This window comes from Maniola hyperantus, chromosome 4, assembly GCF_902806685.2.
Source record: "Maniola hyperantus chromosome 4, iAphHyp1.2, whole genome shotgun sequence".
Lineage (NCBI taxonomy): Eukaryota > Metazoa > Arthropoda > Insecta > Lepidoptera > Nymphalidae > Maniola > Maniola hyperantus.
In genome coordinates this window covers 6,337,780-6,360,707 of record NC_048539.1, presented here as the reverse complement: position 1 = coordinate 6,360,707, position 22,928 = coordinate 6,337,780, and the positions used below count along the sequence as shown (strand labels likewise).

The 22,928-nt window shown below is 38.4% G+C and overlaps 3 protein-coding genes across 3 annotated transcripts; 1 reads left to right on the top strand and 2 right to left on the bottom strand.

Moving 5' to 3' along the window:
- Positions 1 to 2,065: 2,065 nt before the first annotated feature.
- Positions 2,066 to 9,682, bottom strand: LOC117997301 (MFS-type transporter SLC18B1-like). The gene is made up of 12 exons (XM_034985552.2): positions 9,109 to 9,682; positions 8,547 to 8,787; positions 7,954 to 8,027; positions 7,168 to 7,384; positions 6,748 to 6,838; positions 5,849 to 6,083; positions 5,116 to 5,214; positions 4,933 to 5,028; positions 4,277 to 4,448; positions 3,852 to 4,047; positions 2,781 to 3,292; positions 2,066 to 2,282 (listed from the first exon to the last, which is right to left on the bottom strand). Exons 1-12 carry the CDS (start codon positions 9,405 to 9,407, stop codon positions 2,202 to 2,204), a joined length of 2,313 nt encoding a protein of 770 aa, XP_034841443.1. The 5' UTR covers positions 9,408 to 9,682; the 3' UTR covers positions 2,066 to 2,201.
- Positions 9,683 to 10,916: 1,234 nt separating this feature from the next.
- eIF2A (eukaryotic translation initiation factor 2A) lies at positions 10,917 to 21,251 on the bottom strand. The gene is made up of 12 exons (XM_034985553.2): positions 21,094 to 21,251; positions 20,874 to 21,015; positions 19,863 to 19,998; positions 18,978 to 19,057; positions 18,071 to 18,249; positions 17,520 to 17,674; positions 16,570 to 16,654; positions 15,443 to 15,616; positions 14,776 to 14,953; positions 13,684 to 13,937; positions 12,812 to 12,987; positions 10,917 to 12,591 (listed from the first exon to the last, which is right to left on the bottom strand). Exons 1-12 carry the CDS (start codon positions 21,116 to 21,118, stop codon positions 12,466 to 12,468), a joined length of 1,710 nt encoding a protein of 569 aa, XP_034841444.1. The 5' UTR covers positions 21,119 to 21,251; the 3' UTR covers positions 10,917 to 12,465.
- Positions 21,252 to 21,385: 134 nt separating this feature from the next.
- Positions 21,386 to 22,549, top strand: LOC117997309 (armadillo repeat-containing protein 7). Its single transcript, XM_034985563.2, has 3 exons — positions 21,386 to 21,718; positions 21,819 to 21,989; positions 22,091 to 22,549. Exons 1-3 carry the CDS (start codon positions 21,610 to 21,612, stop codon positions 22,351 to 22,353), a joined length of 543 nt encoding a protein of 180 aa, XP_034841454.1. The 5' UTR covers positions 21,386 to 21,609; the 3' UTR covers positions 22,354 to 22,549.
- The last annotated feature ends 379 nt before the right edge of the window (positions 22,550 to 22,928 follow it).

Sequence of the window (22,928 nt, the reverse complement as noted above, 5' to 3'; positions counted from 1 at the left end):
TATTATTTTCGATGTTATTCATGGATGCTCCTTAGATGATAAAAACAAATACCTAAATAAATAGTTATGGGCCACCATTTATAGAATTTTCTTTTACCGTAGCAAATACCAGGATTTCATAAGTGAGTGGAGTTTGGTCGTAGGCGGAAGAGGAGGGAGGGACCAATTTCACTCCATTTGTAAGAGGGTTGTTCCCTCTCATTGATCTCACCCCATTCCTAGGACACAGTCTAGGAAGAACAGTCATTTATTTTTCATATTATGATGAAGCGAGTCGTGAATGATATAGTCATTATGGGTTTGAATCATTTCAGTTTTTTGTATTTTGTACCTACCTACTCATTTTACTGGATGCGAAATAAGTAAATTTTGTAATGGTCTTGTAACTTTGTTTGTTTGGTCTGTATGTTTCTTTTTTTATATGCAGTGCTGTCTGGATTAATAAATTGCAAGCGAAGCGAGGTCTCCAAACAGTAAGTAACTGTGCCCACCACGTCATGACAGCGAAACTTAGTGGAATATTTAGTAAGTAGTACAACATTAAGGGTTAAAAGTTAAATTCAAGTATTTTTCTATTTAGAATATCGGGCATTCTTAGTTAGTTTTCTCTCCATTAATTTTTTCATAATATCCATATCCATACTAATATTATAAATGCAAATGTGCGTCTGTCTGTTTGTCTGCTAGCCTTTCACGGCCCATTCGTTTAACCGATTTTAACGAAATTTGGTACAGATTTAGCTTGGATCCCGGGGAAGGACATGGGCTGCTTTTTATCCCAGAAAATCAAAGAGTTCCCATGGGATTTAAAAAATCTAAATCCACGCGGACGAAGTCGTGGGCATTATAAAGTTTCATTATATTATTATGTATTATGATTATTTCATTGTATTATGATGGCAATGTAAGAAACCGTGGTGATGCTCATTTTCTATACTGTCAGTATAAAATTCCAATTTGTTACACCCGCAGCTTCTCACTGGGTGTAGTTCTGAGCCGTCTTTCTATGTACATATTTGCAAATATGCTAAAAATATAATATAATACCTACACTTATTTTTGTATGTTTGAATTTACTTAACTAAAAATACTATATTATCATAAATGGAAGAATTTGTGACGCTACACAGTTTTCTCAAACATTCTTATTTCTACCTATTTCTTGACTGCTTTCTTAAAATATATTTAAGTAAGTAGGTACAATTATTTTATTTTCCGTATTTTGTTTGTTGGGTAGTAGGGACCTAGTTGGTTCTTTAGGAAGTTTTCAATGTATACCTACGAGCTTATAATCTACTAGCTTATGCTTGCAACTTCGTCCGCGTGGACTACACAAATTTCAAACCCCTATTTCACCCCCTTAGGGGTTGAATTTTCAAAAATCCTTTCTTAACGGAAGCCTACGTCATAATAGCTATCTGCATGTCAAATTTCAGCCCGCTCTGTCCAGTAGTTTGAGCTGTGCGTTGATAGATCAGTCAGTCAGTCAGTCAGTCAGTCACCTTTTCCTTTTATATATTTAGATTTACCTTCTATATAAATATACCAATTTTTTGGCTTTAACAGAACAGTCGTAAACGTCGTTGTTTTACCCAAGCTTTAATGAAGACCGCGAAAAGCCGTACAGCCTTCCCTCCCCTTATGATATTCTGGTAACAGTATTTTCAATAGGTCGTAGCCTCGTAGCAGGGCCCCTTAAGCTCGTAGCAGCCTGTAGTATGACGTCGACAAAGTAGAAAATCGGAAACTTTTCAAAATGAAAATTGTTTAGAGTGGACAACGGTCAAGGCAACCATGACAATGTATGTCGGGAAATCGTCAGCGGAGGTCGATTTTATTCGGAAGACATGACTTATAAAGAAGTGTTTCGTACAGCATCCGTGAAAACCGGTGCCATTTCTGCGCAGTTGCGAAAACTAACCATCGGGATATTTGCAAGTTATCCCTCGTTCCCGTAAGTTATCCCGTTTCACTTTGCTACTTTCCTGGTAATTGTGCGATGTGCGAAATATTTTTGCTATTCGAAAACGTCAGGCGATAAGGAAGGAACATGAAAAAGAAAATAAAAAATGGAAGTTATTTATTTAAAATTATTTACGTATCACTGAATAAAAAATCTTAATATTATTAAAGTATAGATACTATAAAATTAATTACTTATCGACTAATATTTAAATTGTTATGATGTTGGAATTAATATTTTAGACTTCACAGGCTCCTGTAGAAGAGACAGTGACGGTTCCCCTCACGTTGGTGACGTCATCGCGGCAATCGCAACCATCCTAAAAAGATATAAAATATACTTACATGAAAATATTAATCACTACCTGATTTATCCTATGGGCACATAATATATAAGAGTGGCCTAAGATAATATGAGTAAGATATATCCGTCTCCGGAATGTAAATTATTAGAGACGTTGCCTATATGAAAAATACATTATTTCTCAGTACCTAATTATTAAATAGAGTGTCTTCCAAAATACGTAAAATCCACGTCCTTTGCTAGTTTTATGTTTTAATTAAAAAAGCACGTCATAGGATTGTGACGTAACATACCAGTATTTCATAGAAGCTCGGACTTTTTGATAAAAAGTTACTGATTTGAGTAGTAGGTAGTCAAATACAACCCGGGTATCTTTAAAACAAGAGTGAATAGGCATCTTCTAGGAAAACGCATCCCATCTTCGGCCACATCATCACTTTCCATCAGGTGTGATTGTGGTCAAGCGTTTGCCTATAATGAATTTAAAAAAATAACGGATTGAAGAAAAACTTACAAAAATATCGTCAAGTGTGGTGCACTCAGGATTCTGTTCATAGAAGTGTACTTTTTGGAGGTTATGTTTAATGATCTCATCCGACGGCCGTTTCTCATCGTCGTGTGTCCCTAATTTTGCGACGAGGCCTTTATTGTTGCGCTTAATTATAACATTCTCATCATTCATCTGCGTAATCACTGGACCGAATATAGCTTTGTCTATGTAAGAGCAGTAGCTGTCTTCATTGCTTTGGGATCCTCCATTTGCAACGATTTCCTTTGAATTTTCATTTTCCCCTTCATCTTCATCGTTGCTCCCAAGATAATTTTGATATAACTGATCACTGTTGGGCAATGATCTAGGTTTGGATTTATTACGTGATTTCCTTATTCTCACATACACATCTGTCAAGTATTCAAACTTGAGAAAATATGCCATAATATCTGCTATACTAGCTGAGCCGCTTTTTCCGCTTTTTCTGTGCAGGAAAAACATTTGGTTGGTGGGGGGATTTCCATACAAATAATATGCTGGAAAAAAATATATATGTTAGATATATTATATTGCCCTGCATTCGTGTTATCTTAACCCATTTGACAACCTCAAACACTGCACATTTTGGATTCTATTTCACGAAGACCGTTTGACTATGTTTGTATGAACGTTGTTATAATGTGCATAGCGTTTAGTTTCGACTGCGACGCGGTTTACGTTACACACACATTGGGTTATGGGTTAACGCTTATTTGTACATTCACTCACCGCTCGGCCTTGGTTGTAGTGTGGTTGTAATAAAGCAAGGCTGAGCGGTCATTGTGAAATAGAACATCTAAGTACCTAAACATAAGTAATTTCTAAGTTTTCTAAGAGGGCCAATAAATAAAGTCTTATGGCAAGCCATCAGAGTCATGCCCATTTTTCATGAAGACACGCACGTTACAGTAACAGGGCAGGGCAGTAGGCACACACTTATCTGTTGTGACGTTGTTGCTGTGACGATCGAGGCGCTCTCCAATTGGTGGTACCTCACGCCAGTGTGTTGCCACTACGAGACATTGTAGATTGTTTGCATCATGAAGGTACTCTTACCAGTTTTGGAAGCACACGAGCAAGGCGTTAGAAGAGGAGAGTTCTCGGCAAGCTGGCTCGCCGGCGCGCTTCGTGTCCTGCAGAAATGGTTGCTGTTCCAAGTGGAGTCAGAGTACGGTATTGAATTCGAGGCGGACTCTGCTTCTACCCATTTTGATGACTCGCGCAGTGAAAAGAATGTGAGCGTAACCACGGCCTAGATGAAAATGTTAAAAAATTAAAGAATTTTATTATTATTTCATTACAATAACTTGTGGTGAATCGAAGCCGACTTCTAAGACCTCACCATTGCACCAGGGAGCCCTTTTTTAAAAAAAGAAACTTTTTTTGCAACGGCTGGTGCTGCAATGGGCGGCGGTAATCACTTAACATTAGATGACCCGCCTGCTCATTTTTCGCTATTTTTATTTAAAAAAAAGTCTTACCATTATAAAACAAGCAGCAGCGCATAGCGTAGCAGATAGCGGGAACCCATATTGTTCGGCGAGGGCGCCGCCCAGGGCAGGCCCTAGCACTTCGCCCAACGAGTAGCAGCACGACCATACTCCCGCCACGGCGCTGTACGTCGCTAACGCTTCTGGACATCCACCTTCATAACTGAAAGGTGCATAACTAATGCTTCATCATGATCATCGCCAGCCTATTACTAAGCACAGATCTTCTCTCAAAATGAGCACTTCTCTTCTTCCAATCGTTTGCGGAAGACGCAGTCAGAATCTTCCAGCACTGCGTCTTCCGGTGAGGGGTCGCCATTCCAGCACCTTGGGACCCCAACGGTTTTACGAACTATGTGCCCTGCCCATCATTACCACTTCAGCTTCGCAACCCGTTGAGCTATGTCGGTTACCTACTCTAGTTCTCCTACGGATCTCCTCATTTCTGATTTGATCACGTAGAGAAACTCCAAGTATAGCTCTCTCCATCGCCTGATGAGTGACGCTGACCTTTCGTATGACATGGGGCCTCATAAGGGCCTCATGTGTCTTTGCAATATAGGAAATCGGTACCAAATTAAGTAAAAGTTTAGGGGGTAGCCTGAGTAAAGATTAGGTAACTGGAAAATGCGTTTATGAGTACTTACATAGAACTAGTCAGAACTCCTTGAAATGTAGGTAAAAGGGTTAACGCAACTGAGATTCCTAAGATAGAAAGGGCAACCAGGTCCAACCATAAGTCCCTGGAAAAGACAACGATACTGTACAATGGCAAACCATATTACATTCATATTATCAAGTAAAACCAACATTATCAATATTTTTCTTACCGTGTAAGACCAGGTATAAAGGGACATGGACCAAGGAGCAATAAGCCAATAGTTGAGAGAAACAATCCCCACACCATCATACACCAGTGGTTGTGAACTCTGGAAGTGAGGAAAGTAAAATCCTAATAATCATAATTTATTATTGCAAGGTCACAGTGTAATTACCATTATAATGGTGTGCAATAGTTACCTAGTATTTACAAAAGGTAATGTGAACCAAAATAAACAGACAGACAAGTGGTACCTACCTACTTAGGTCGTTAAAAAATTAAATAGGATACTTAACGACGCTCCTGAAAAAAATCACATTTAAAATAGCTGCCGTCTCCATATTGAATTTTTTCTTGAAAATTTATAGCCAGCATCACTTCCTTTACAGGTTAGCCTTTGGCTACGATCTCACCTGGTGGTAAATGATAATGCAGTCTAAGATGGAAGCGGGCTAACTCGGAAGGGCTATGGCAGTTTTTTTTTGTTAAACCCAGTATGGGTTCCCCTATCAGTTTCAACACGGCATCGTACAGGAACGCTAAATCGTTTGGAGGCACGGCTTTGCCGATAGGGTGGTAACTAGCCACGGCCGAAGCCTCCCAACAGATCAGACCAGAGATATAAATTTTCGAATTGTCCCTGCCGGGAATTGAACCCGAGCCCTCCCACTTATAAGACTACATTGCTCGTCACTGCGCCAGGGTAAAATTATGAGAATAAGGAACATAAAAAAAATATTTACCGATCTGCAACCCATCCCCAAATAGGACTAAAGATTCCATATAAACTTGAAAACAGTAGAAATATTAATCCAATTTGCTTCGTTGACAGTCCGAATTGACGCAAATGCGGCTCAAGAGTGGGATCAAGGAAGGCCCAGGTGTTAGAAACGACGACAATCACAAGGCCTGTGATAATTATGGACGGTATTTGGAATAGTCTCAATATGGAGGCTGATTTTGATCCGGATACGAATTCTGAAAGAGTGGAAAATGAAAATAGGAACAGGTTAACTCCTGATAGACCGTTAATATAACGATTCCGCAATAGTAAATGGATGGCGAATAGAGTTATAGTACGCGACAGGTCGAGATGGCAATCGGGGTATGAGGCGGGGGGACGCCCCGCATACCCGTATGTCACCCGCGTTATCCCGGCCCGAGTTAGCGCGGGGCTATTAGGGTGTGCGGGGCGTCCCCACCCCGATTGCCATCTCGACCTGTCGCGTGCTATAGGTACGTACTTCTATTTAGGTGCATAGCTACTGGGACTTGGGAGCGCTATGTATCGCTAAGCGAACAAGAAAGATAGCGAACGAAAAAATTAGTAGGTGGCCTTTTAAGAAGAACTATGTTGCTAGCTGGATAAGTGATAACTAAATTTCTTAATTCCGGCCTTACTTAATAAACTTCCTTCTGAGTTTAGGAACGCAAGTATACCTACCTACCAATACCTGTATAACCAAATTCGGAAAGTATATAAAAGCTAAGGATCCACTTAAATATTATGTGAGGGATCTATACTTAAATTCTTTAAAAAAGCACATTTGCGATTACATGTGAATGCTCCTAGCGGGTATCTACCATTGAAAATCTTTAAGAGTTTTCGTGGTTAAGAAGTAGGTATAAAAGCATAACATACCCTCACAGTCTGCCAGCAAGAAGTAGTTGATTGGTACTGTTAACACCATTACAATTCCAAGACTATAAAATGGTAGCCCAAATCCTCCAATCTATCTGGAACATACATTTCATTAAAATATTTCTGAACCCCGCTGCTCGATTGCGGTAGAATGACAGCTACAATGTCACGATCGCAATCACCTCTGATTGGTTGACACTCACTATTGGCTACAATGCATTGTTGCAACAAGAATCGTACGAATTCATTCAAAGTCTCCATATTACGTAAGTAGTAGGTAATATAGGTAAGTAGTAAGTACCTACTATCTATTTAGATCCTAAGTGCGCTCTCATTATTCAAACGAAAGACGCGTTCGTCTTGGAGCTAAACTGGAGAGCACTCGTAATATAGGTACATATCGAACAGTAAACTTCATACCGAATATAAAAGGCCTCCAATCGCGGGTCCAACAGACATGCCGAGGCCAACGAATGTCTCGAGGATGCCCAACACTGAGCCTATGTTGTCCGGGAAGGCGTTCACCACGAACACGTAGCTGGCTGTGGAGTACGCGCTAGCTCCGAGCGCCTCCATGCCTCGCACCACGAAACATAACACGGTGAACGTGGTGGGATCTTCCACTAAAGCCAAGGTTCTGTAAAAAATGAAAAAAAATGAGTAGGTAATGGGTACGCGACAGGTCGAAATGGCAATCGGGGTGGGGACGCCCCGCACACCCGTATATCCCCCGCGCTAACCCGGTGCGTGATAGCGCGGGTGACATGCGGCCTCATATCCTGAATGCCATTTCGACCTGTCGCATACTATACTATACTATACCATACTATACTATACTATACTTTAGTATACTATACTATAATAGGTAATGTAGAAATAATGTCGGCATTCGATTTCGATGCAGAATCTTATGGGAGATCGAGTTTTACATAGAGGATAACTAAACACCACTGACGTAGGTAAGTAGGTAAGTATAACAAGACGAACAAATCTAATATCTAAGCCACTGAAGTAGGTACGGTGGGAATTAGGTAAAAACTGTTAAATAAGTACCTAAGTAATAAGTCCCTCAAAGTATTTACCAGATTCGTACTTAGCTCAAAGTTTAAAAGCCAACTTTAAGCGCATAGAATTCAACTATTTGATGTGAGCAATACAGGATTCCTTGATACCTAATTAGAAGATGCAAAGAGATATACTACTTACCCAAATATGACATTACATGAGCCAGCCATGAACATGCCAGCTGTGAACATGAACTTTGCTCCTATCGCCGGTAGCTGAAAAAAACGAGTGCTGCCTGAAAAACCTATAAAGTAGGTACCTAATCTACAAATATTAAGTAGGTAGTTTTTTTGCAAGATTACGACTATTATCAGTTAGGTACCCTATAGGATTTAATACGTAGGTAGGTACCTACTTCTATATATATAAAAGGAAAAAGTGACTGACTGACTGACTGACTGACTGACTGAATGACTGACTGACTGACTGATCTATCAACGCACAGCTCAAACTACTGGACGGATCGGGCTGAAATTACGACGTAGGCATCCGCTAAGAAAGGATTTTTGAAAATTCAACCCCTAAGGGGGTGAAATAGGGGTTTGAAATTTATGTAGTCCACGCGGACGAAGTCGCGAGCATAAGCTAGTTATAAATAAATCTGGATAATAACTAGGTCCTACCTATTTCTGTAAACTGGGGTGTACAGAAACAGATATTGTGTCGGAGCTATATTTTATATTATATTGTACGACAGAAAAAAAATGCTTAAATTACCTTAAATACCCACTTACATATTTACCAAAAAACGGTGATGTGATGAACATAACAACCGCGTAGAAGCTGAACACGATGCCGCACATGGTCTCCGAGAGGCCCTTCTCCGTGGCCTCTCTGGGGAAAAATGGGGCCATAATGCTCATGGAACAGAAGCTCATGAAGTCCACGAGGGCCAGTGACGCTAGGGTGAAGCGCTGATGACGTGACAGGTGGCGTACAGCGCCTGGACGTAGTCTGGCCTGTGTACGCACTAACCTAGGGACAGATATTTAGCGACTTTAAGAATTTCGAGACCTATATATTTACTTTATTATTATTAGATAGGTACATAGGCTTATGTTTGACAACAATCATGACTAATATTCTACATAGCATATTAACCCCTTTACCTAGGTACCGAGTTTGTGCTAGTGAAAGTACCTACTGGATAAGAAATTAGCTAATTTTTTCTTCACATTCCCGTTACGAGGCAAAAGTTTGAATCTTAAACCATATGGGTAGGTATCTACTTTTTGTACTACGTACTTAGGGATAAGAAAAGAACTAATAGAAGTTTACAAAGATTTTTAAACATACCGTTCTCTCAATATCCGAATTTCTGAGGCACCATCATCTGGGGGGCTAGCAGACCAAGAACGAGCTCTCCTTAGCCGTCCCGAGGTGCCAGAGTCGGGAAGGGAACCTCGACCGCCCCACGTGGCGGCAAGCTCTTCATTATGCGTCGAGGTTTTCATGAGTTTACTATCAAACACTATCGTTTCGGACGAAGACGCCATTGCACCACTATTCCCACACACTCTTGGAACTCTATTTTGATCATCCGGACTGTTTAAAAGACGCGTTTTCTCGTCGGTATCCTCACAGTCTTTGTTCATTATAAAAGGGGTTATTAAAGCAATTAATACATTGGAACTTTAGTAAATACTTAATCACGTTATCGTCAAGCGTCACTACTCACTATACTGTCTGAGCCACTATTAATTGCCTACCTACCTATTCCGTATCTTATCAATATCTTTATCGAGTGTAAATAGCAACTTCCGAAAGGATGGGGAGCGTATTATGGTACCTATTACATTATGTTATTGGTCTGTATCTAGCGTGATAATCTATTTTTCCCGTATTAAACGTCTGATATTGTTAAATCTGAGACAAATTAAAGGATTAGCTAATTAGCCTGATTGACCAATTTTATTGAATGTAGGTAGTTACACAAAACTTTTAGATTGACTGACGGGTCACGAAAGAAGTGTTCGTCCGCAGATAAACATACTAAACGATAACTTCTTAAGTAGGTACCTATCTATTTTACCCATAAAATCACAAAAAAATATAATTTAAAAAGATTATTCATTATTTCATTTTTGTTTCATAACATGCCGCGGCAACATCGGTCTGCTAACAATTTATTTAGCAAATTAGCATTTTCGTCAGTTTATTAGTGTCTAGTGAGGTATCATTACGTTTGACTATCCAAGTACCTACTTATAAAAGTAGTCTACTAAAATTTTTACATAGCTGCTCGCACATGATACGCGTCATGCTGTCAGCTTCAGAGCATTATCAGCGGTTTCTAGCAGTTTTATGGTTCCGTACCTCAAAAGGAAAAACGGAACCCTTATAGGATCACTTTGTTGGATGTCTGTCTCTCAAGAAAGAATGTCGGGTACTTCCCGTTGACCTAAAATCATGAAATTTGGCAGGTAGGTAGATCTTATAGCTGACATTTAGGGAAAAATCTGAAAACCGTGAATTAGGGTTAGATCACACAAAAAAAAAATTAAATTGTGGTCATGAACTAATAATTAGTATTTTCAATTTTCTAAGTAAGATAACTATATCAAGTGGGGTATCATATGAAAGGTCTTCACTTGTGCATTCTAAAACAGATTTTTATGTATCATAGTTTTTGAATTATCCTGCAAAATGTCGAAAAAATACGACTGTAGTACGGAAGCCTCATTGCGCGAGCCTCACTCGCACTTGGCCGGTTTTTTCATATGGCGTCGTCGTCGTATCAACCGGTCCGGTCAAGACTCCCTTGAGATCATTCGTTCATCTAGACTAAGACTCTAGAGTCTAGAGAATGATGTCTCCCTACCACTGACATACAAGTAGTAAACTGAACCTGCGATTGCGGACATATTTTGAAGCTTCTTTATTTTCGCCATCTTGGCGCTGATATAGCGGATAGCCGCAGTGAGCGTCATGTGAGCATACTCGGAACCTACCCAAAGACTATCATTTCTGATACTTACATTTTAATTTTAATTTCCGGTATGCTCACGCTTCAGTGGGAAGCTTCAAATCGGCACAAAAATACTTCAGTAGGGCACTGAATGACGTTGCATTTAAAATAACAAGTAGGCAAATAAAAGAAAATATTCAAATAGCTTTAAACTTTATTTTAGTAATAATATGAACTTCTATGTAACATCAACATTTTATGAGAGCCACATATTGAAAATGTACCTAATATGGTTTTTCAATTTACATTAGAATATTTTTGCAGACTAGAATACAATGTTCAAAAAATACAGCTCTAACCTATATTAGTAAAAAAATATTTTACAGTAAATTTTTCTTTCATTTTAGGATTGGTATCCAATGATAGGTATACATGTATATCTGTCATAATAATCATTTTTGATGAAATAAGTAAGTTGCTGTAAGTACGATACATTCAGGCCCTTACTAGTAAAAAGTTATACAAGACTTGTGTCATTTTTGTCATACATACGGTACTTCAACCACGTGGATTAAGACTTTTAAAATTCCGTGGAAACTCTTGGATTTCACGGGATAAAAAGTAGCATGTATCACTCTCCAGATCTTTAACTATATGCATGCAAAAAATCTTCCAAGTACTATGGGAGCGCGCAGGATGGGTATAAGTAGGATTAACTCGCATCCAGCCACTCTCCCTTAATACTTGGAAGGTCGGGATTGTCTGGATGAGTGTTCGTACGTATTCGCACGAGTCGAATTCGTACGAAAACGCAAAAGTGCGGCTAGCCCCTTAAGGGATTCCGAGACGGTCAAGCGGCTTGACGTCAAGCACGTAAATTTGTTTTGCTTGATCAAGCGGCTTGATGCGCCTGTCAAGCAGCAAGAGGCACTTTTTTGATTTCGTACGTGATCGCCGTACTTATAAGTAGTCTACACTCCACAGGTGGTCAACCAAAGTGATTTTTAAAAATACAGTTCTGGTGTCTCGGTATAGTGAAATGAGTAATAATAAAAACTCTTTTCTGCTCAATTGTTCGCGTCGACATCCGTCATGTCTGACAGTTGCCGTGCGAATGAGCTACGCCGACGCAAACGTCGCGCGTCAAGCAAAAAATATAAAATCGCATCAATTACGTAAATGCTTGACTCAAGCACCAAGCAGACATTGTAAATGGGCAAAATGACTCACTTGACTTGACTCAAGCAAAAATCTACGTGCTTGACCGTCTCGGAAGCTCTACACTGTTGTCATTATTTATACACGTCAAATATATGACAGAAGTGTCTTTAAAAGAGTAAAGTAGTGCGTACATTTTTATTAGCAAGGCAGTTTTTTTTATTTAAACAGCGTTCTGTTCTAATTTGCGCTTACATCGATGACTAAACTTAATGTTAAAAATGCAACAAAAATTTCTAATCATTATATAATATAGATTTGATTCATTTACATATTATACAATATAAATCTTTTAGGCAAGCGCGCTCCAACCTAGACCTCATTATTGCTTTTTATAGCACGATGTCTGGCAATCCGCATTTGGGCAGCTATAGCCAAAACCCTTCTCATTTAAAAAGGAGACACATTCTCAGTAGTGGGCCGGTAATAGGTTGATTGAAGCATGCTTGTCATCAAGCTCAAGCTTATCTCGCAATAAAAAAATTAATATTATACATTATATTTTCAGCGTGCAATTACGTGTCTGATCATAATTTAAGTTGAGCTAATTCTTGCAGCAGCGCCGCTTCGCTGTCGATCTTGGCCTTTTGGTTGAGTTCCAGCTGTTTGCCGGCCGCCTTCTGTTGCTTCAACTTTTCTATGTCGCTTAGTTTCTGTAAAAAGGTGTAGGAATAAAGTAAAGGACCAGGATACATATGAAACATTTTTTGGTTACATGAATAGATAGTCTGTCTAATGAAGGTTTGTTGAGAATTGGCGGCAAAAAAACTTAGGTCTTATGTCGACTAACCATAGGAGTATAACCGGGTGCATTTATTTTTATAATGGAAACCATTCACGATAGTTTAAACGCTAAAATGGTGCAAAAGTTACCTTATTAAGATTTTTAATTTTCTTGTCTTTCTCCGGGTCCCCTGTCGATACGAATGGCGCTCGAGGCGCAGCGGCAGGCGGCGCGGGGGATGTGTCTCCAGGACGCTCTTCCGCTTTGCGCGCCTTTCGCGCTTCCCGCTTCTCTTTCTGTTTTATAGCTTGCTTTGACGGTGCGGCTGTGAAAATAGAATCTGCTAAGTTCTAGCACGGAAATAGCTTTGAATAAAATACAAAATAAAATGCGGAATAATTTTATCAACACCGTTACAAGCCATAAAAACAGCACGTAATGTTGGCCATATTGTTTTAGTGGACGCCAGAGTATTGTCATCTTATTATTTTAAAATGAAGTCATAACACTTTTGAAACTATTCAACGATATTATTACAAAAGTCAACAGTGAAGCGATGGCGATTGGTCGCGCATATTCTGCCCTATGCTCAAGTGGCGTCCCAATGGCAGCCTGCCGGTCGAAGAGACCTGCGGTGTGATTCGCTCTGTGTAACACTGAACGATAGCCAGCGAACTCATTTGCTATTGAGTTATGTGTGTTTAAATCACTTTATTTTACGGTGAAGGAAAACATCATTAACAATTTAACGAAACATAGTGACATAGTAAATATAGTTATACAAACAGAAACATTTTAAGATTTATAAATAACTAGACTAGATGATGCCCGCGACTTCCTCCGCGTGGATTTAGGGTTTTAAAAATCCCGTGAGAACACTTGTAATCTAAGCTAACTCTGTACCAAATTTCATCAAAATTGGTTAAACTGTTGGGCCGTGAAAAGCTAGCAGACAGACAGACAGACACACTTTCGCTTTTGTAATATTAGTATGGATCTACCAATATATGACATGTCATACCGTCAAGAGTTTGTCCCGGTCGATGAGGCTTCTCGTGTTCGTGCAGCGTGAAGGTGGAGGGCCGGTTCCTGGCGCCGGGCGGCCGGTAAGCGCCCGTGGCCTTAGGCGTAGCATCTTCTATGCTTTTGGGTGCAGACCTCGATAACTCGCTCTTCGGGTACGTGCCGGGTTGCCAGCTTATTGAGAGTAGGTTCTCTTTTTCCGCACATACACGCTTGTGTATTAGTGCGCCCGTGTAGTGCCAGATTTTGTATCTGTGAAAATGAGTAACTATAAAATTTATGAAACAAGTATATTGTGAAGAAGTGAACACGTATATTTTCATCTCTTTTGCATGTATTTTATTTATAAAATAAAATATATGCGAAACTCACATAGGTTTATTTAAGCCTCGTAACTTGTGTCAGCAGAAAGTTGGAAAATTACGTTACTAACATGTTTGCACCAAAATAAAATTGACCAATTGCTGATACGTTAGGAGTGGTTACAACCTAGCAGTTAAGACGTCGGCCTCAAATTCACAAGGTCGGGGGTTCGATCCCGGGCACGCACCTGTAACTTTTCGGAGTTATGTGCGTTTTAAGCAATTAAATATAACTTGGTTTAACGGCGTTTAAAGAAACCTGCATGCCTGAGAATTCTCCATAATGTTTTCAAAGGTGTGTGAAGTTTGCCAATCTGCACTTGGCCAGCGTGGTTGACTATGGTCAATCTCTTCTCATTCTGTGACAAGACCCGTGCTCAGTAGTGAGCCGGCGATGGATTTTTGTTGACGATGTTTGATGATTGACTGCTGTTACGAGGTGGCACATTATATATAGCCCGTGCAAAATTACTCTTCACACGCCATTTTAACTCTATGGGTCAATTGTCTTGTCAAAAGTACGGTTCACCTTTAAAATAAGGACTAAAATCGTACTTTTGACATGAAATTTGACACATAAAGTTAAAATGGCGTATGAGGTGTTAAAACGCGTAAAGCGTTACATGAACATGTTTGCATCAAAACATAAAATTGATCAATTAATTATTATTGCTGTTACGAGATGTCATATTATACATAGTATTATGGGCCGTTAGGCGTTAAGTTACCCGTTGCCGACGGTAAGCCTGGGGTACGTAGTCGCGGTGAGGAAGGTCTCCCCTCGCGGGTCCCACTGCAGGCTCGTGGTGTCGGGCGCGGAACATTCCCCTATGTTTTTGTACCCGCGCACATCCCATACGGAAATGTGCCCGGTTGCTATGTTGCCGAAACCGCCCAGGAGGATAAGTGCAGCGGAGTTAAGGAAAATTTACTGGCAAGTTAAAACTATAATAGTTATTTATGCTACAAGTGCAGTACAGTGTAAGTCCGGTAACGTGTACCGGAGCGCACAACGTCCTAAAGGAAGATTCGCTTCAAAATTGCCCATTGTTAGGAATAGATATAAATGTAAGAAGATAATCAAAACTCAATCCATTAAAATAAAATTGCACAAAAATGAAATTATTAAAAGTTATAAAAACGTCAACAGCAACAATATAGAGGTCGTCTAAAAATAGAAAATGTCAACATTACAAAGTTTATGAGTTGTCGCCAAAAAACATGGGAATTTAGAAAAACTGCTATTTCTAAAACGTTTTCTACATCCTTGCATCGATTTTTTTTTAAATTTTTTTTTTCAAAATTCCCATGTTTTTGGCTATAACTCCAAAACTACTTTTGCAGTTAACCGCTTATTAGAGTTAAGACGGCAACGTAAAGACATCAAAAGGATATCATTCCCCTCCGGCGGGTAGTAGATCGCGTTCCAGGCGCCGGTGCCGAACTCGAAGAGCGGTTCGCACTTGGCGTTGAAGAGCGTGGCCTTGGCGGGCGCGTGGCCGTACACCGCCGCCCACTCATTCCAGTTGCCTGGGTTCCATGCGATCGCATGGATCGGACCTTCCTTGCCTAATTTACAATAACAATAAAAAAATTGGCACTCGCACGAAAAGTTTCTGATACAATACAAATCGTAAAGATGTGGAATTCTAAATATATAAAAGGAAAAGACTGACTGATCTATTAACGCACAGCTCAAACTACTGGACGGATCGGGCAACCGCCCGATCTGCCAGCTATATCTGCCAAACTTGGCATGCAGATAGCTATTATGACGTAGACATCCGCTAAGAAAAGATTTTTGAAATTTCAACCCCTAAGGGGGTGAAATAGGGGGTTGAAGTTTATGTAGTCCACGCGGACGAAGTTGCAGGCATCAGCTACTAGAATATAATTCGCGAGCAGTCCAGGCGATACGGGCGAAATTGCTCAGCTTACAGCATCGACGCAATGTCGCATGCGTATCGGTATTTTATCGGATATACTTTGAAGGGTGTGCTCAGAAACTTCACAACCTTGTTCCTCCTTCACCATTCTACCACAGAACAGCGTTTTATTCCGATGTTCGTGGTTCCTGCCACATATAATCTAAATACCTTCAAGGCAAGAGTAAATAGGCATCTAGGCAAACGCGTTCTAACCTAGACAGCGCTAGCCTATCTTGCAATAATAAAAACATTAATAGTAGAGCCTCAATAGCTCAACCGGTATAGGAGTGGACTGAAAACCGAAAGGTTGACGGTTCAAATCCCGCCCGTTGCACTATTGTCGTACCTACTCCTAGCACAAGCCTGACGCTTAATTGGAGAGGAAAGGGGAATATTAGTCATTTAATATGGCTAATATTCTTTAAAAAAAAAAAAAAAATAGCACAGCGTAAATATTGGCAGTTATAGTACCTACATTACTGGCCTGTGAAACGGCGCGAAACAACTAAACAACTACCGACTACGACTTTTCGCGCCGCAATTCGTACTCGAGTAAGAGTGAGCTTGAAAAGTACATATTAATTTAGTACTTACTGAATGACATATTCCCAGCATTACCCTTTACATCACCGTAAGATAATGATTGTTTTCCATAGTAAGATCCACCTGTCTTGTCTACCTGTAATAGGAAGAATTACCAATTGTCTCAAAAACAATAACTTAAAAAAAATATTTTTATTTATTTGTACCAGAAAGTTGTAAAAATAAAGAAAAAAAGGAAAGAGAACAGGGATGCACAACAGGGGAGGAAAAATAAAATAAATAATAGGTTCTACATCGACCAATCATGAGTGATGAATGAATGATGGAGCAGATCTAGAATACTATCCATCAATCACAGACATGAATGTGGCAAAACTGACAGCAATATTTTTTTTTCTTTTTGCAACATAGGATTGCGCTTGATGTTATGCTCAATAAACTTGTGCTAGGAGTAGGTACGACAATAGTGCACCGGGCGGGGATTGAACCGTCGACCTTTCGGTTTTCAGTCCACTCCTATACCGGTTGAGCTATTGAGGCTTATGTACCATAACACCCTATATCCACTTGTCTTCAATATTGAAAATTGACGTGATACAGTAATCTGATTGGTGGATCCTACACTGTGCATTCAAGCGCACTGTGAGACCTCATAGTAACGATTATGAATACAGTACCCCTAGTATAAGATTTTACTTCTCACCAACGTCGATAGTATTTGAGAATCGATACACTTTAGCGTTAAAGTAAAATGACCCTTAAATGTCTTGTTTTATTAATGCTCAAGTTTGTACATATATTTACAGCCAACGCTCCAAGCGGAAACGTTGCGAAATTAAAATCAAAGGTACTGAATTTTTTACTTTAAATCAAGAAACTTTAGGTCCATTTTACTTTGACGTTATTTTGTTTCAACTCTCGAATACTATCAAAATTGGTGAGAAGTAAAATCTCATACTTAGGACACAGGTATTACTTTACAATGACAGCCTTTTACTTACCTCTGTTTGTGTCATAGCGAAGACATTGGTCCCCCGTCTATTCCAATGGAAAGCAGCTTTATCAGCTTGAAAAGAAGACCTGCTCACCAGTGCCTGTGATACTTCAAACTCGGGGTATTTGAATACGCGCCAAAAGGATGGTTGACCTGATTTACCTAAAAAGTTTTTATTTTATATTAGCTAAATATGTAGAGCATGGACCTTTACTAATACAAGCTATACGCTGGACCTATGGTTGCCGCCTTTCCAAAAGCAACTTGATTTTCGCCATTTTAGCGCTGATAGCAGCAGAGAGCGTCATCTGGGCGTGCTCGAAACTCAAAAAATAATCAAACACCAAAAAATTGACTGTCATTTGTATGGCACACCCATGAATAAAGGTGGATTGAGTGCTCTTAATACCCACTTGAAGCTAATACCTCCTTATCGCTATCTCTCTTTACTGACTAGCGAGAGCGAGAGGTCGAACTTGTGCTGATAAATGTGGATCGAACTTTACTTGTATCACCTAGCTAGCCATTAGTTTAATTAAAAATTAAATATTGTCATACCTAAAGTAAATATCGAGAAGTAATATGCAGGTGTTGTACTTGGTGATATGCTGAATGACTGCAATTTCTCAGCTTGGATGCTCTGGGTGTATCTATCCAGATTCACATCTTCGTATATGACAACTCTATTGTTTACAAGCATTGCAAATAGCTTTTCATCGGATGACCATTTTGGTTCCCTGGGCAAGAAAATATTAAATTTTCACAAAATTTATATATCCATAGACTAATATATTAAAAGCTCACTGAAGTGAAAAGGCCGCCTTTAAAATCTAACATTGTTTTACTTCTTGGTTTTGTTTAATTAGTATGTTCTGTTTTGTTATACTACCACTATTTTAAATGTTGTTTGCATTGTCTTTTTTTACAAAGCAATGGAATATCAAGCAATCAATCAGCATGATTTTTGGAATAAATAATCTAAAGACTAGGTACTTTTTATCCAAGCAAAAAGGGTATGGTGTAAATAAATTCAATAATTCATCTCATAAAAAAACCGGCCAAGTGCGAGTCAGACTTACACACTGAGGGTTCCGCACTACAGTTGTACCTATTTTTTCCACATTTTGCATGATTAATCTTACTATGAAAGTTGAAAATACTAATTATTTGCTCATTAACACATTTTAAATTTTTTGTTATGTATCCACATATACAGGGTTTTCGAATTTTTCCCCTTATATGTGCTATAAGACCAACCTACCTGACAAATTTCATGATTCTAGGTCAACGGGAAGTACCCTGTAGGTTTCTTGACAGACACTACAGACAGACAGACAACAAAGTGATCCTATAAAGGTGCCTTTTTCCTTTTGAGGTACGGAACCCTAAAAACAATAGCGGAACCGCTAATTTTAATTTTACTTCATAAAGTCTGGATTATGACTTAATAACTCAGAACACTCACCACCCAATCTGATTTTTCTGGATAAATGCTCCAACTCTCTCTCCATTTGTTGATCGAAACACATGTAAGTTGAGTTTACCCTAAAAAGTTGTTATTGAAATACAATTAATAATAATTGATGTATGTATGTATATATTCTTTATTGTACCACAAAACACAAAATATGTTACAAAAAGAAATGTTAAAAAGTAGGTCTAATAATTTGATTTATTAAAAGTTTATAAAAACTAAACAAGAGACTTCAATTAGTTATTTATTAGCATATGATAATATTATGTTGTTTTATGTGTGACTGAAAAATACACTAACAGCTTTCAGTCTCCAAATACGGGTTTGCAGAGTCTATTCTGTAGCACTGAACCTAAGTGATTTACCATTGTCAATTGAGGAGGTCCTTTGTCCTTCATTTCTGAAGATTTTCTACAAAGATGAGACCTGATGAAATTCTTTTTTTTTTTTTAATTCAAATACAAGTTAGCCCTTGACTGCAATCTCACCTGGTGGTAAGTGATGATGCAGTCTAAGATGATAGCAGGCTAACCTGGAAGGAGTATGGCAGTTTTTATTAAACCCACACCCCTTTGGTTTCTACACGGCATCATACCGGAACACTAAATCGCTTGGCGGCACGGCTTTGCCGGTAGGGTGGTAACTAGCCAAGGCCGAAGCCTCCCACCAGACCAGACCAGAAATTTAGAAATTATAAAATTCCAAACCCCTGCCAGGAATCGAACCCGGACCTCTCACTATTAAGACCACAGCGCTCACCACTGCGCCAGGGAGGTCGTCAAAAATTCTTTACAAATGAAATAATGATGAATGAACTTTCATGTTAAAACTACTTTTTTTAAATCTATTCAATTATTTGGAATCTCACTTTCTCACCTGAGGATTGTCCTTCGTTATAGCAAACATTTCCCATACAATGAAGTAATTGTCTAGAGGCGAGAAGAACATCTCTTTGTAGTTGCCATCGATTGTTGCTGCCACGGACCAATCAGCACATTTAACTATCTCTGCCCTAAAATATTTGTATATTTATACCAAACATAATATTATAAAACTCAGATAAATAAAGCTCATACAATTGTATCTTAATACAACAATATCCTTCACCTAATTTCAAAATTATTAATTTAAATTTTTTTTTTTTTTAAATCACAAAATTTAAAAAATAATTAAAAATTGTATTTTAAAAAGTGAAGGCAAATTTATACGTTTGTGTGTGTGAGACATTCATGTAGCAACATAGACTGCATACATATTGGTGCAGAGTTTATTTTATACAACCTTTAACAGTTCCGAGCGTGCTTGAAAAAATGGTGGTTCGTTACCAGGATTTGTTGCTAATCTACAGAGAACTATAATATACACCAGGGTTCTCACATACATGGACGGCTACGTTTAAGTGAGGAAAAGAAACCCAAGAAGAAAGACGAAGACTAACGTTGGTTTATACAATACTGATGGGAAAGATTTGACAGTGAATTTGTTAAGGTGGAAGCCACTGTCACTGTGGAGTTTGACGTGAGCTACTCACAAATTAGTCATTATTTTGAATAATTTCTTAAACTGGACACTTTCAAGTAAAGATTTTTATATAATAAACCTGTGAAGATGATATTGCTAGGGGCGAAATTTGAATGTCATAAGTCAACTTCGTCGCATTAGTATACAAATTGTGAAAAACCAAATTAAATTTGAATTTCGCGGGCAGACCCGTGCCTTAGGCCTTAATCGGGAAATGAATAAAGCAGGTTGTGAAGAAGCAGATTTCAAAAATACTTGACAGTGTGTGCATGGTAAAGAAACTAGCTTTATTTCCATGTATGTATGCTCGATAGCGTAATAGGAAGTGGTAGGTAAAGAAATTATAGTATAAAATATATAACTCACTTTCTATCTGTCCTATAAGCTAAGTAGGTGCCTTTAGGACTAAATGTAATACTGCGTATATTGAGTGTAGTCTCATCCTTGAGTATTATCTCCTCATATGGTTCTTGAAATTGGATTCGAAATAAATTACGATTTGTTAGACCTGTAAGTTAAAAAAAACCTTTTGTACCTAACCTAATTTAAAAGATATATTTTCCGTACTTAATAGATAAATAGTTACCGGCGATGGATGGAGTAGCACTCATTATGAAATTAATTACGGTTTTACTTTGAAACAAGCTTAATTAAATCATATCTTTTCATAAAATTAAGAGTTCTTTAGATTTGAAAGTTTTATTTGACCACACGTCAAATGCGTCAAACACACGCGTTAGAGTTGGCACTTGACACTGACAGTTGACAGGTATAGATTGCAGACATTCTGTGGATTCTGGGGACGAGTGAAGATTCTGTCCGTACACTATACACTAAAGACTATATGGCTAATTCCGTTGTACACTCTCTAAACTAAAATAAAATGGCACATCTAAATCTATTGCTATCCGTTTCATAATGATGATAATCTCTTGTTTGTTTTTTTGTGCATGATTCATGCATGTGCATTGTGCGTCAAGTCAAGTGTCAACTGTCAAATAAAATAGCAAATAAAATATCAATAAAGATTTTTCAATATTCTAGTGTTAATTTGTATAAGAAAACGAATTCAGACCCATGAAAACTGAACGGGATTAATTCAATGTTTAGTAGTAAAGTGCAACTTCAAAAACGAACTCCCGAGAATGGAACTGACCGCGAAAGCTATTTAACATTATTAGTGGATGAGTACATCAATAAGGAATCTAATGGTATATTTTTCAGTGTTATTTTAGGCAAAATCAATCCTCGACCCATGTGCAAAAACATCAACTTTTCAGTTAATGTTAGTATAACAGCTTTCCTTTTCAGAATCGAAATGCCAAGTGCTAGCAAATCTAGCTAATTTCGCATACGACCCGATAAACTATGGCTTTATAAGAGACGTTGGAGGGTTAGATATCTTTATACATGTGTTGAAGAATGAAAATAATGGCACTCTTCTTCATTTTGCAGCCTCTGGAATCTCTAACCTATGCATAGGTAAATGCAGCTATTTTGCATGCAGTTATTTAAACATTAATATTTGGTCACGCTTTTTATGTAAGTGTATAACATTAGTTTAGTTTATTTTTCAATTCTAGATCCAGAAAATGTTGAATATGTTCTAAAACATGCAGATCTTAAGATCATCAGAACATTACTGAAATCAAGTCACAGCGAAACTGTCGCTGAAGCTATCACAATATTTATATATCTGTACCACAGCCATGCAAAATCTGCAGTTGAGAGCTTAAACATTATCCCAGACATACAGAGTTTAACAAATTCTGAGATCAAAGTTATTTCCAATCTCGCAAATATTTTTATAGATGATGTAAACAAGGGTAATTGTGCTAACAATTAAACAGTTTGTAAAAAACGGTTGATTATAATAAAGATGAATAAGATGCTGTCAAACAGATTCCCATATATAGCAGTCAATAACAAAAACTATCAAAAGATATGCAAGATTCACACAACCTCATTCAGTAGTGCTTCATTTAAAGCAGGTGACAAAATAAGGATACAAAAGACCTTAACTCAAAAGGATCTGGATACATTCTCAAATCTCACCAGTGATCACAATTATCTTCACAAAAATAGTGGGAATAAGCGGCCAATTGTTCACGGAGCATTTTTGAATGGCTTGGTAGCAGGGTTGATCGGTACTCACTTACCAGGACCAGGGACAGTTCTAGTTTCACAGACTATGAAATTTCCTAACAAGTGTTTTGTTGGCGAGAAGCTGACCATAAGCGTTGAACTTGTGGATGTCAGAAAAATCCTCAAAGTGAAGTTTTTCTGTATTGTCGAGGAAGAGAAAAAGGTTGTGTTTGAAGGTGAGGCCAAATTGATGTTGGCCAAAGACTGTTGAGATTATTTATACACATAATTTATTTTTAATTTTATGGTTAATAAAATTACTAGCCATAAGTCTTA

Excerpts from the sequence above, each read along its gene's own strand:
- LOC117997309 (XM_034985563.2), top strand. The coding sequence starts at position 21,610 with ATGTTTAGTAGTAAAGTGCAACTTCAAAAACGAACTCCCGAGAATGGA. Across the intron at positions 21,719-21,818 it reads CATCAATAAGGAATCTAATG|AATCGAAATGCCAAGTGCTA; the intron begins GTATATTTTTCA and ends TTTCCTTTTCAG. Across the intron at positions 21,990-22,090 it reads AATCTCTAACCTATGCATAG|ATCCAGAAAATGTTGAATAT; the intron begins GTAAATGCAGCT and ends TTTCAATTCTAG.
- eIF2A (XM_034985553.2), bottom strand. The coding sequence starts at position 21,118 with ATGAGTGCTACTCCATCCATCGCCG. Across the intron at positions 18,250-18,977 it reads CAGAAAAATCAGATTGGGTG|GGAACCAAAATGGTCATCCG; the intron begins GTGAGTGTTCTG and ends TTTCTTGCCCAG. Across the intron at positions 12,988-13,683 it reads ACCGGGACAAACTCTTGACG|CCGCACCGTCAAAGCAAGCT; the intron begins GTATGACATGTC and ends CTATTTTCACAG.
- LOC117997301 (XM_034985552.2), bottom strand. The coding sequence starts at position 9,407 with ATGAACAAAGACTGTGAGGATACCGACGAGAAAACGCGTCTTTTAAAC. Across the intron at positions 4,048-4,276 it reads CTGCTGCTTGTTTTATAATG|GCCGTGGTTACGCTCACATT; the intron begins GTAAGACTTTTT and ends ATTTTCATCTAG. Across the intron at positions 3,293-3,851 it reads CTCGTGTGCTTCCAAAACTG|CATATTATTTGTATGGAAAT; the intron begins GTAAGAGTACCT and ends ATTTTTTTCCAG.